At 38.4% G+C, this 14,747-nt stretch overlaps 1 protein-coding gene across 1 annotated transcript in view; it reads left to right on the top strand.

Moving 5' to 3' along the window:
* The window catches only part of ANOS1 (anosmin 1), a 235,153-nt gene that overhangs the window by 151,812 nt on the left and 68,594 nt on the right, over positions 1 to 14,747 (top strand). The window contains exon 5 of the mRNA XM_082245044.1: positions 3,734 to 3,918. Within this exon, the coding sequence (XP_082101170.1) occupies positions 3,734 to 3,918 (185 nt within the window). The remainder of the gene's footprint in view (positions 1 to 3,733; positions 3,919 to 14,747) is intronic.

Raw genomic sequence — 14,747 nt, 5'->3', positions numbered from 1 at the left:
GAACCGGCTCTTAAAACTAGTGGACACTTTAAATGATAAACAACTGATATGACAAGCAGCCTTTCTTTGCCTGCATTAACTGGTTTTTGGGTTTAGCCTATAATACATCTGCCCTTATTGCAGGTAATGTAGCATATGATATTTCACTATTCATGCTCTCTTTAAATTTGGTGCAAAATTACTAAAGAATAAAATGAAAACATTGGCACACATCTGGTGGAGCTGGTAACTCCTGTTTCTGCCGAAACACACTTGCACTTGTTACTTTTTTTTTTGTGTTCTTTGAATCCATATGTTGACAATTACACTCAGCAAAGTAAGGCTGAACGATTTTCAATCAACTGAGTCCAATGGACCTTAATGCAAAGCAGATGGGACATTTCTGCATGCAAATTGCAGAATTATTGCAGATCATAATTAAAGATGGAGTTTAAAGTGAACAAATTCAATCTGACATAGTTCATGATTCTCATCAGAAGGAGTTAGATTGGAAGGCTGCGTGCCTACATGCAACATATGTAATATTTACTCAAATAACAGATGTTTACCTTGAAACTCATGGCTTTGTTGTTTTATGCTATAAACAGTAAGAACATTTACATTAAAATGGAATATTAGTTCTGGAACTCAAAAGAATTCACCAATTTTTTATATTCATATAAAAATAGATATATGCAATTTTCATCTGCATGTATACCTTGAAAGAGAAGTTAAAAATAAAAAAGCAATTATACTTACCTAGGTGGATACAGTATCAGTCAGATGCTGCAGCTGTTCCCTGCCACCTCTATTTTTAGAACTGAGCAATCAAAGACCACTGATCGCTCATGTCTCGGTCTTCAGTGAGCAGAGGGCTGTTGACTGTTAGTCTGGCTCTCTGTTTTTCCCCTCCAGCACTCACTGAAGCGATGGGCTGTGGAGGGGGCGGAAGCAGCAGGCTCAGGCTCTCAGTGGCACAATGAGGGGCTGAGTCAGCTGGTGCTCAGGCATCTGGGAGGATCATGACAATAAAGTCGGGATCTCTCCAGGGTCTGGACTGGCTGAGTGACATCAGCTGACAATGGACTTTTCTGTCAGCTAAATACGTGTCACAAGAGTACAGAACTAAGTGTCCTTCTATGACCCACAGGACAAGTACAGCCAAAATAGCTTTTGCCACACTTCTCCTTTTACCTTAGAATACAAATATCTTAGTAGCTATTACTATTAAAGGAAACTTGTACTGAAATATGTAAGCTACTATTCCTGATTTTTTCTAATAAATGCTAGTTGTTTGTCTGTCACTCTGATCCAATGGCTTTAATACTTTTTGACTTGCTGGTCCATGTTAAGCATGCATCAAGTGAATACAAAGTGACTTCAGAACACCTGATTTGTAAACTTGTTCTGGGTCAAGGAGTGAGAAAGTATTAAAGCTACAGATTCAGCATTAATACCAGGCTACTAGCATTTTTAGAAGGAAATGTCAGTAATTACAGCCTATGCTTGTGCTAATATGTTGTATAAATCAGTAATGGAAATTCACATCAAACTTTGATTTTGCAGATAAATTTACATCTAAAAAATACAGGTACATTAGTGTAGAATTAGCAGTCTATTCCAAAGCAATGGGATGGTTATTGCAACATTAGTTGCATGATACTGTATGTTAAATATGCATGCTTTCCTGTAGTGCACTGGTCTGAACCATTCCTTACTCTTAGGGCTCGTTCACACCAAAAAACATTTGGGCTGCCAAACAGGCAAGAACTTGCAAAAAGTAGTACTGTGGTACCATGTGTTTTGACGACCGTGAATGCACGTACATTTCCCAGATGCGTAAGGAGGTGGGGGGGGGCGTTAAGAATTTATGCCACCCGTGTGTATCTGCAGCCCTTACAGAGACCGTTCACTTAGCAAAGTACAAAGAAGAAGATGTGTTCACTTTGGATATCCAAACATTTTCACGGGAAATTAAAAAAAAAATTGCATACAAATGATTAGATAAATGAAATGGAAACAGCTTCCCCGTTCACCTTGTTTAGTTAAGAGTTTCTACTATTTTTGTAAAGCAACCAAAATGTGTTGGCAAACTCATACAAGATTTTTTAAATATTGAGCATTGAGCGTCCATTCACGCCTTTCCAGTACACTCATTATCGCAATGTACATAACATGCACGTTTCTAAAAATAAAAGAAAATGAATAGCGCCCCAGTGCACTAGGGCATGGGTGCTCAACCTGTGGCCCTCCAGCTGTTGCAAAACTACAAGTCGTTTTTTACAATTTTCGTTTTTTAGAACGTTTTGTAGCATTGACATGAGCTTTTGTGACACAACGCACTTTGTCACACAAAAACAGTGCCTTATTGCACCTTAACACATACTGAAAAGACTAATGTTATCAAATAGTCTTTTATAAGATATTTATTTAAAAAAAAAACACCAAAAAGAGTAACTCTACTTTTGTTAACAGAAGAACACCACCATGATCAATGTACATTTCAGGGATTTTAACAAACTTTGTTTTAGATTCCGAGCTTTTGTTATCCTAAAGAAGTAACTGTTTGGGGGTCTGTTTCCAGGTGCAGAATGAATGTGAATGGCAGTGACTTTTTCATTAGTGATCAACTTCTGCACTTGCACTGTTCTAACGAGGAAAGGGGCAAAAGGGGTTCAAATCCCTTTGGATGTTATTAACCCTTTTGGAGTATCTCACCAAAATTGAAATGTTTGTTGCAGAGGATGAGAGGATGCCCAAAATCTGACTTGAATCTTAGTACAGAGTTCTGGGAAAATCAGTGAGCCAATCACACAAGCAGGAAATTACATTTCTGTGAGGCATTCTGGACACTATTTGTGTACAGAAAAACCTCCAGGTTGCCTTTTAGCATTACATTTTACAGAAAATTACAGCGCTGAAGATTGAAAAGGAATGGTAGTTTTAATGACGTTACATTACATTATGGATTGTGTCACAATTGTAAATTATACAGATATATATATATATATATATATATATATATATATATATATATATATATATATATATATATATATATATATATATGTATGTATGTATATATATATATATAATTTTTTTTAATTTGCAGTCCTTTTTTCCCACTAAAGTGGAGTTACCCTCCAAAGGCCAAGTCCAACCAAAACCAATATTTTACTTTTGGATGGATGCTGGAATGTTGAAACATAATAGCAGTATTTATTTGTGCTTCCCTAGCCTTTCCTTTGCTTCACTATGAAAAAGGTTCTTCTACACCTCCATGGTCATTGTTATGTGCATAGTGTCATTCTTCTGCCACTGACATCTATTAAAAATGTAATTTTTTTTTAATATAGTCTTAAATGTGAAATCTTCTTTCTTACTATTTGCCTCCAGCACAAATAAAATTAAAAAATAAAAAAGTGCCTTTTTTTCTACAACAGACATTACTCTCAAATTCAGCCTCATGCTAAGTAATTTTATGTTGATATCGCTAGCATTAAACATTGTTGAACACATTAAAAATCATCAAATGAATAATTATGAGAAGGACTTTTGTGCAGTGGGAAATGTCTTTGTTTGATGATCTGCTTTGATGTCTTTTATTTATAATGGGTTAAAATGAAGGAAAAAACTATTAAACAAATTGATATCAGGCACGTAGCCTCCAAGGGAGACCTTTCCGTCTTTGTGTTTGACATAGGCATGTCCAAGTGCACGGAGGTTACAAGTTTAATTTTATGCTGTGTTACAGGTGTTCCTTTGAAGCCAAGGAAGGAACTAAGTTTCAGTGAACTCCAACATGGAAATCTTGAAATTAAATGGTCTTCAAAATTCAACATTTCTGTTGAGCCAGTGATCTATGTGATGCAGAAAAGATGGAATTACGGGATACATCCAAGTGAGGATGATGCCACACCATGGCAAACTGTTGCACAGGTTTGTTTGAGTTTCCTAAAGAGCATGTGCATTTTATGTCTATGTCAAATGTTTTGGGGGATCTGATAAACACTTATAACAATAAACATGTGTTATAATTGATTGCTAATATTCTGTTATCTTATATTAGTGCTTTGTAAAGGAAGGAACATTAAATATCTGTATACTTGTTCTGAGGTAGGGACTTAAAGTCACTCAAATGCGTTGATTTACTAAAGGCAAATAGGCAGTTTACTCTGTAAGGAAAGTATCACAGAACTTAGTGAATGTGGTGAAATATCACTTTGCAAAGAATAAAAAACGACATTGCTCTGAAACCTCAGAGCTCTCACTGTGGCGAGAATTGAAGAGGGCTATAGGAACCAAATGGGACTTTAGGGGTACCAAATAAAGATCAATAATTGTCAGATATATGTAAAATCTTTAAATTTTATTCAATATAAATATAAAATCAAACAGAACAAAAAAAGGGAAAAAGAAGAAAAGAGGACATAAATATATTAAATGGGGGTATTCATAAGTGCATATAGACCATGAACATATTTTGTCATAGGTAGATTTAAATGACTTGTCCGGATGGTACACCGGCTATTATCCACAAAACATCGCCCAACATGTTTCGCCAATGCTTCTTCAGGGGCGTGTAGCTGCTGCAGACATGGTCATAAAGGTACTATATCAAAACATAAAAATATGTTACAACCAGTTTACATATAGAGAAGTCATTATGTGAGCATTTTCACCATGTGAGCCCGACGCCACCACACCAATTTTCACAAATTCAGCTGGTTTAGCAGGAACTGGACACATTTTGATTCATGTATAAGCAGGCTGGTTGTACAAAAGTCCATCTATCGCAACCAGCATGTCATGTTTTTCCTTAATGATCAGTGCCGCCGGCTATAGCTGGCAGCATTGATCACTGTATTCTAAAGGCAAGAAAGTCTCCCCATTGTCAGATCACAAAAGCATAGCGGGAGTGATGTTGGGAGTGATTCCCCATCCAAGTGCAATGTGTGGATAAGGAAATCAGGTCATTTTTTTACAAATGAATAATATACAGCCAGCCTAAATGTCCAGTGCTAAAACAAGTGCATATGTCAATATTACATTCTTGTTACTTAGAAAAAAAAGTGTAAAGCAATTGTGTGTTGATGCCTGCTATTTCTTAGTATTGCTGCTATGCAGTATCTGAATTATTTTGCTGGAATCTCCATTTTGCATATGGTGTCTAACCAGGCTAGTGCTGCAACCTATTTTGGCTAATGGACTAAAGATGAAATTTGCTACATGGGTGTCTCTTTTGAGCCACCCCCCCCCCCCCCAATCAGATGGTCAAGTATTCTGACAGGCGAAAGCTGAAACTGGCAGAATACAGTAGCCAGGGACAGGACCTCTGACCTAAAAGCAACCACAAACTATAATGTAAGGTATATAAAAAAAACAAAAAAGGCCCTAAAGGGGTTGATTGCCCAATGAGCTAACATTCAGAATTAGGGCCAAACTGACCCTAATCTCTCCCTTTGCATTGTGTCTCTATTCCTTTAGGAAATTAACATAGATTTTACATGCATAGCAAATTCAATGCTGCATTTATCAAGGATGTGGCATGCAAAATGAACAGTTCCCTTTAAGTATATATCATGTTGCTATTGCAAATGATCCAAGCTGTATAGAACAGTATGTAGCACTACACCCATGGGAGCTGCTGAGTGTGGGTTTCCCTGGGTTACCATTAGCAACAGCAAAACATTCTGACATACTTCCAAGTGTTTTTACCTCAGACAAGGACCAGTCCAGTTTCTTTTGTTTTTTATGTTTTATTAGGAACTTGGATAGGATAAGGGATGCATGGGATACTCCAACTGAACTGAACTATGCACAATAGGCAGAGATGATCCAGAAAATTGCTGATTACCGCTGGTTAAAAGCTGATTAGCACTGGTTAACAATATGTTGAGCTAGTCACGGCTAGGCCGCTGATTCACTTTGCCCTTAGCTGTGAAAGAGTCCCTGAGGTAGTTAATCTTTAAGGTAGACTGTATTGCTGAGACTTCAGGGCCCTTCCTGGCGCCCCCTTTACCCCCTAATCTTTAGGGCTTGACAACTTGGCACCCCCCTTACTGTATCACTCTGGGTTTGCTGGTTCCTTGATCCCCTTGACCCCTCTGGAGTGGTCCCCTCTCTTAGGCAGACCCCTGGGCAGATGCTTGAGTACTCACACACTGTTTTTCCAGAAATAATCTGCCCAGAAGCTCCATTTGGTCAGCGTACTGGATCCTTCTGCAGCATAGCTTAACCCCTGGTCCCTAGGCCGACTGCCTGGACCACCTTCCTCACTTCAGCAGGAGGAGAGACAACCATCCACTTGCTCCTGGGACTTTGCTCCCGCCAAAAGACACCCTGCTACATGCCTTCTCCAAATTTTTTCCCAATCCCAGGATGCATTACAGCAATGCCAACACACTGGGACAGTCATAAACCCTGGTGTGCTATTGGCTAGGCTTCCTCCACTGTCCAACAAGGTCCCTCATTGGATACAGTGGGGAGACTCCCTAGACTCAACAGAACACACCTGAAAGCATGTGATAGGCTAACTAACAGATCAGACCCTCCTGATAAGCAGACAGAGCCACTCTATGCTTTACCTAGCACCTACCCAGGAGGGTGCTACAAATATATAGAAATTAACAAAAAATATCATTTATTTGCACAAATATGTACCATGCAGTGTGCTGTGGTTTTGATTAGCCTATATTAATCAATCAGTAAATTAAAGCAAATCTACATTGCATCTGAGCACCATAAACCAAAAATGATATTTATTTTATTTTATAAATATTCAAATCAAGCTCATGCTTTATTTTGCTGAGAAATCACTTTGAAAAATACCCCGTGGCATTTCTAGCCATGGCCATCTTGGAATCCATCTTCCCTTAGCTCAGGTTTGCCGGCAGGAGGGTATGCTTAGCTGAGAAAACCCCTTTTCCCCTCCTCTACTTCTGAAGACTCCTGGAGTGTAGGAAATCATTTGCCTAGGCCTGGAAACCAGTAAGTAAGGAACTGAAGAACTGTAAAAAAATAAAAAAAATAAAACAAGTAAATATAATATGCCTTTCTATCTATGTACTAATGCTAGCAGCATAAGGTTTAAAATTAGTGTTAAAATATGTGTGGATTCTTACCTTTTAAAACAACCCATTCAGTTTAAATTAGAAATTAAAAGGCAAAATGTGTGTTTATATTAAAAAACAAAAATTCATAAATACTTTTTTCCCTTTTTTATAAATGATCACATAATCTCTATTCTCAGCTCCATAAGGGGCTTAGAGAGCTGGGTATGGGCTTAGAGTGCTGGGGGTGGAGAAAGAGCAGTACACTGATCTTCCCAGTCAATGGCTGTGCAGGGGTGGGGGTCAGCACAGGCAGACTGTTCTCCCAGCACAAGCAGAAATCTGACCACGCTGTGGTCTCGTGTCTAGCATGGTCAGCTTAAAAAAAAAAAGCAAAGGGACTGGCTAGGTCACCAGGTAGTTCACACAAAGGAAGCAATACAGAGAACAGGATATTTTTTTTAAAAAAGTACATGGTACAGCAGGCACATATCAGGGATATGAAATGTTGAGGTAACATACTTTGAGGTAACATAATTGAGGGAGTGAAGTTCTACTGTTAATTCCACTCTCAAGTGAAGACAAAATAGAGGTTAATTTAGAGATCTGTATAATTTATTTATTATGTGAAATGGTACATCTGGCTCAATACTTTACTAGAACCATTTTAAATCCAGAGTAGAAAATTGCTTTTACATTACAGATATTTTAAATTGGTGCCAAGGTAAACCTAGAAAGGGGAGTAAAATGTTGTGGTTGATGGCTAGTCTATGTAGTGGGAGTTTTTGGACTACTGTCAATACTAACTTTGTGTGGCCTTGCAAAAAAAAATCTCCAGTGATCTTTTTTACAATAAATTGGATGGTAAGTATGAAGTTAAGTATTTTAACCGCTGCTTATGACAGGTCACAAGAAGCTAAAGCTAAACTGTACCTATAGAGGCCACAATTAGTAAAGTGTGATGTGAGCTGGAGTGAACCTGTGTTCACTTTAACCATCCAGTTTTGGGAAAAAGACATTGTACATAAATTCTCCTGAACATTAATGGGTGTTTGAAGTGCACACGGTACACCCAGATTATAAAACAAACATATCATTTCTGCCTGTATGCTATCCTGAAAAGCTTATTAAATTGCCAAACGAGAAAAAAATTCTCGTTTTCCATTTTTTTTGTTTACTCTTATTGCCTTTTCATCTCTTCATTACTCTATTCTTGTATATTTGGCTATTCTTTTTTTTTTTTCCAAAACATTTTATTGAGAAAAACCAAAGTATGTACAACCTATCAGGTGTTACAGAACATAAACAGAAAGAACATGGGGTGTACAGACCAGAGCACATTCGTACAGTGGAACATAGGAAAATACAGGATTGCTAAGAGTTGTCTAACTAAATCCATAATCAGACTTGAGAAGGCACAAGTATCTGTACTACAGTTTAGGGCTGGGGGAATACCATATGGTCAGTAGCTGTGATGGCCTCCATTTGAGTAAGGGGTACCTGGGAGAGGGGGCAAACATAAGCGGCGGTGGTGCCCCCCGTGGCCCGACACCCCCAAAGGGGAACTCACTGTATCAGGACACAGGGGGCAATCACCAAGTAAGTGTGTTACCCAGTAAGGGGTAGATAAATGTGGGAATACCTACAGGAATGGTCAATGGAGGGGGTGTGTTAGCCCATGAGTTGTTAAGGGTCTGCTATTGGGGAATGAGGGGGTGGGGAGAGTGGAAAGGAGGGAAAAGGAAAAAACACAAAGGGAGATAAAGAGGAGGGGAAGAGAAACAGAAGTTGAGAGGTGAGGTGAAGTAAACAGGGGGGATGTAAAGGATTTGAAGAGCTTCCTCTGAGATAATTGAAAGGGGCGAGGAGGCCGACGCATGTAGAGTATAGGAAGCCAAGGCGAGGATCTACAAAGTAGCACTTAGCCTCTGAAAGTCAGGTAGAGTTGTGAAGTGTATCCAAGGTGATATTTGGCTATTCTTAATTTCCTTTCTAGTTAGGCTGGCCATACACGGGCTGCAGGAAAAAAAAATTCACACGATTCCCCTATCAACACAGACAGTGCTGACAGGGTAATCAGCAATTGTCTTCTCCCGGTGGAGGGGCGGGTGGGGGAAGCCTTATCGCCAGGAGAAGACCATGATTATGGCTAGCAGCTGTAGCAGCCACTAATGATACTCGCAAGAGAATACGGCAAGTTGGTTGTACCCAAGTTGATTGATCCATCAACTTGGGACATTCAGTCTGCCCATTAATGGTTTGAATCTTGGCTGCTTCAGCATTCAAACCATGTATGGCCAGCCTTAGCTTTCACAATGATCCCTTTCTGAACAAAATTTTATAAAATCTTGCATTCATTAACCACTTTACCACTAGAGCATTTTGCTGTCTTACGTCTGGGCCACTTTTTGCGATTCGGCACTGTGCAACTTTAACTGACAATTGCGCGGTCGTGCGACACCGTACCCAAACGAAATTTACGTCCTTTTTTTCCCACAAACAGAGCTTTATTTTGGTGGTATTTGATCACCTGTGCGATTTTTACTTTTTGCGCTATAAACAAAAAAAAAAGCGTTTATTTTGAAAAAATAACAATATTTTTAATATTTTTTTTATATGAAATTCCCCCCCAAAAAAATGTAAAAACCAATTTTTTTTTAAATTTTTGGCCAATTTGTTTTCTGCTACATATGTTTGGTAAAAAAAACCACAATAAGCATATTTTGATTGGTTTGCGCAAATGTTATTGCGTTTACTAACAAAGGGAAAGATTTCTGTCATTTTTGGTGTTTTTTTTTTAACGCGTAATGGCGGCGATCTGCGATTTTTTTTGCGGGACTGCGACATTGCGGCGGACAGATCGGACCCTTGACTGACATTTTTGACACTTTTGGGGGTACCAGTGACATTACTGCAGTAATCAGTGCTATATATATGCACTGTTACTGTAAAAATGACACTGGCAGGGAAGGGGTTAATTTTTTGGAAAGGGAGGGGTTAATGTATGCCTGGTGCTTACTAACGTGTGGGGGGGGGGAGGTGACTGAGTGACACAGGGACAGATCGAGGGTTCAGGTATGCTCAACCCTGCAATCTTACCCTGCCTGTCACTTAGGAGATCCGCCCGCTCTGTTTACACAAGCAGGCGGATCTCCACACTAGATTCCCCGACGATAGTGGAAGATCGCTCCTCCCCTGGCCCGACTCCCACTGTGACTGAAAACAGCGGGAGCGAGCCTCCGGCGGCGCGCGTGCCGCCGAGAGAGGGGAATGTCTGGTGACGTAGACCTACGTCACCAGATGATAACGAGCCACTGTGCTGCAGTGAGCAGTGGTAAAGCGGTTAAGCATATTATAAATATGAATTAAACAGAAATAATATCAAGAATACCTGCTATTTTTTTAATTTGACATTAAAAAGTAGATTACCTGTAATATGAAACAGATGACACATATTACTCAGAATACCAGTGTTGAATTTCCCTTGCAGATTTATTGATTCCCAGTATACTACCCCTTAAAATCTGTCACATTTTTGGCTGGCCAACATGCTGGAATCTATATGTTTTTACCAGTAAACTGTAAAAAAACAAAAATGAAAAAGAAAGAGCCCAAGTGTAATCTACCAGAGTATTTGGGCAAAATGAATATTGAGGCGGAGCTGACCAATCAGTGGGCTTGCATGAACATTGATTTTCTGCACTAGAAAGATATTTGTACAGTATTTGGGTTCCTATGTTACCTTTTTGTGATATCATGTATGTGCTTATTTCAGCAATGATGTATTAATTGCACTCACTCATTTTTTAAATCAGGCATTATAGATATTCTTTTAGCTTTTTATATTACATCAGTAATATAAAATGCAATAAACGGTTCTTTGCTGTTATTTATTGTGGGTGTAACTGAGAATAAAGTACTGTGTAGTTGCAGTGGATTGTGTTAATAGAATAAGAAATTATTATTATTTTTAGGATTTATATAGTGCTAACAGTTTGGACAGCGCTTTACAACATGAGGGCAGTACAGTTACAATACAATTCAATACAGGAGCAATCATGAAAGGGCCTTGCTCGTTATATATATTTCATTTTTAATATATATTAGGGTAGTACGTATAGCAAAGTATCCTATTCCAGCCAGATAGAAATCATGTTTCCCTGTTGCTGTAAACTGAGGTTAGACATTCTATTGGTTGCCCAATACACTCTTTTTTAATGTGTCATAAAGAACATTTGAAGACCCTCAGCCTTTTACATAATTGAAGAACATTTTAAAAACAAAAAGAACCCCCCAGAGGGAATGGGACTTTGAGGCCAAAATTACACTTAAGTGTGATTAAAACGTATATTTAATTAGATAGACATAAAATCAACTGTGAAAACACAGATCATAACATGACATAGTGTAATAAAACACATGGAACAATACAGACAAGAAAATGGAAGCACAGGACTAAAAAAGAGAACACCCATCACCCTAGCTCTACCTAGATGAGTGATCCTTTTTTTTTTTTTTTGAAGAACGTTTTAAGGCCCTCAGCCTTTTACATCATTGAAGAACATTTTAAGGCCCTCAGCCATTTACATCTGTGTTTACTACTCATATGCATGTTTTTTTTGAAAATACCATCCCCAGAATTACCTCTGTATTCCAACTAATTGATTAACATCAGACCTAACCATAGTAGTCTATCCCAATCTTTCCTGGTACTTCCTGGTGTTCTGTATATAAACACAGTCATATATCTAAAAGGGATTACAAAGCACCATATGATACTGTGCCATAGTTCGTATTGCTCCATATACACTGAATCATGAATGGAAATGAATGGTGAATAGAGGATTGCTTGTGGCCCTAATAATTTGATCTTAAAAATTCAAATTTCTGATAAGATCAATATGTAATGTGTACTTAAAAAGCAAGTTTGAAGGAGACCTCCAATGTCTCAAAATCACCATCATTAAATGATATGCATATGACAACTTGAAAAGTGAGAACGTGCTTAGGGCTTGGCATGTCTCCCATGGGATGTCACTCAGGTTTAGCGATAGCTTGCTTAGAAACCAAGCAACACTGTGTTGTGGGATGGGGAAGGTAGCCTGCATGTTTGTCTTGTATGTGGAAGATCATGTTTTTAACAGGAAGCTGCAGTGGTGGACCATGGTGGTCAACAAAATGTATGGTGTTGTGGTACAGGATAGATGCTAAATATCTGTAGTGTTATTTTGCTTGGTAAGGCATGTTACAGGTTTGCTTTAATGCTTACCTTCTGTGTAGCCCTTTGTCCTCAGCAGAGCATGTCATCAATTAGCACTGTTGTATCTGTCCTGATGATTGAATCTACTCATGTAGAGCAATTCATATCAATTAGCATTGATGGAATTTATTACTAATGAACAAAATCTACTCAGCTTAAGACATAAGCCCTTTTAAACTTGGGGTTTTTGCAACAGACCAGTTAGACCCATAGTAGATTAATGTTAGCAGAGATCTCAGTCGAATCTATGCTATTTTATGTATCGCATTGCCAGTCCATGTGTCAGCTGCTCAATAAGCATGTGCCATTTTTTCTTATACAGCAAAGGTATTGTGCTTTATGATTGAAGCTGTTGAGCACCCCTCACAAAGGGTTAATGTTAGTTAACATGTGCTGAGTAGAGAAGAATAAAGAGAATTGTAGGGACTTCGCAGTGATGGAACTGAAATGACCTGGTTTGGTTTCTAATCTACTCGCTTATATTTAATCAAATAGATACATTAAACTAATGGAGTCCTTGCACAGTCTTTCTTATAAATCCATTGATTCCTAGCCCCATCCTAGAAGGCCAAATAAAACACATTTGCAGGAGTAATGCTTGGATGGCGAGACTGAAATAATAAATGGAAGCCATTCCAATAATACTGCTTAGTTTTATACATAGTAAATGATCAATTATGTGGTAAGGAAAACAATTTAAATGTATATAGAGCTACACAAAAGAGTTTTTGAGCCTGTTACGTGGGTTATAATATACATGACCCTATGCAGTTTTTTTTACAACAATTTTAAATGGAAAGTTATGTTTTATTGATATTGGACAAAGCAAACCGCAGCTGTTTTACTAATACACCAGTGCTGAACCTTATAGAAATGTGGTACAGCACTGAGCAAGGTTCTTTGCAAATATATAGAAAATATGCATACTCATTTGACCATCACTAAAGGCTCACTCGGGACAAATTGTCAAGTTTTTTTTACTGTTAAGCGTAGTTCGATTAGTTGCATATGGTTTCCAGTTGGTTGCTACAGGCTACTACAGTTTGTTAGGCATAATTTGGAATAAATTGCCTTCTTATGGCAAAATATTTGCAAGCAATATGTCAGAAGTGAGGGTTTTCTTGCCAGAACTGAACTGTGACGGACTTAATGACAACAACAATAATGAGCATTAACAAGCCTTGGAAGTATTTACTATTCCTCCTAGAGGCTTTTCTAACATGTGGGTACATTCTTGTGACTGATGAGTGATTGTTGCTTTTTCCTCATAAAAAGGGAAACAGATCCTTCAGTGCACATGTCCATACTCATCATCACCTATCAAGGAACACAATTGTGGCGGGTCCAGCTATAGCAAGCAGTTCTCTGGGTCAGTGTTTCTCAAACTTTTTTCAGTCAAGGCAACCTTTAAAATAATAGACAACCTCAAGGCACCCTTTAAAATTATGGACAGTCTCGAGGCACCCCATTCTAAAATGTAAAAAAATATTCCAATAGCTTACGTAATGTAACAACATCCACATGAAGGACACCTAATGTTTGAGGTGATTTATTTTTCCAAAGCAAATACACGTTTGAACACTGGTATGGACTAGTATTTCAATTTTTCTCTTTTTCCCTCAATTTCTCCCCTCCAGTCAGCTAATGTCACCCCAGTGCTGAGTGAGAGTGGCACAGAAGGGTCAAACAAGGAAGATGTGGAGGCAACAAACATACTCCTGATGAGTTCATTAGTTGTTAGGATGCCAATGTCTAGAAAGTTGTAATGGTGCATAATGAAAACCCATGGCTTTGTGTAACTAAAAGGCAGGCTAGATCAACCTGCTGGCTTGTATACAATTTTTGATCAGTTTTTAGGCATTTTACCCTGGCACCCCTGAAAAAACCTCAAGGCACCCTATGGTGCCTGGGCACCATGGTTGAAAATTGCTGCTCTAGGTTGTTGTCAGTGAGAGATTAATACAAATATGGCCACCCTTATAAACATAATAATATTATTATTATACAAAACTGTGCACAGCATTACATGCTATTAAAATCACAGCAAGACTTGCATAAATACATGAAATACTATTATTAGGATTCCAGCTGAAAAAGTCTTATAATAAAAGGAAACGCAGAGCGTAGTTATAATGTTTATAATAGTTAGGTGGTGGTAAAATCAGGTGATAGAATTAAAAGAGTAGTGAATCGAAGTTATGTGACCTTCCAAAAGGATCAGAAACAGGGTTCATTTATTATATAGATAAATAATGGAGGGTAGGTGAATTCCTGATGGCATGCACAAAGGTATTCTATATGAAGGGTGGAGCACAAGAGAAGTCCTGAAGGCAAGAGTCAGTAATATTGATCAGTGATGAAGAAAGACACTTAAGGGAGGCGAAAAGGTTCTGGATGGGTGTATGTATAGAAAACCGAAGCAAGGTCTGACAAAGGGAGGCAGTCTGTGAGTATTT

The sequence above is a fragment of the Pelophylax lessonae genome, assembly GCF_965119305.1.
Source record: "Pelophylax lessonae genome assembly, chromosome: 2".
Classification (NCBI taxonomy): Eukaryota; Metazoa; Chordata; class Amphibia; order Anura; family Ranidae; genus Pelophylax; species Pelophylax lessonae.
The sequence above is the reverse complement of the archived record's forward strand: the minus strand, read 5'-3'. Positions and strand labels throughout refer to the sequence as shown.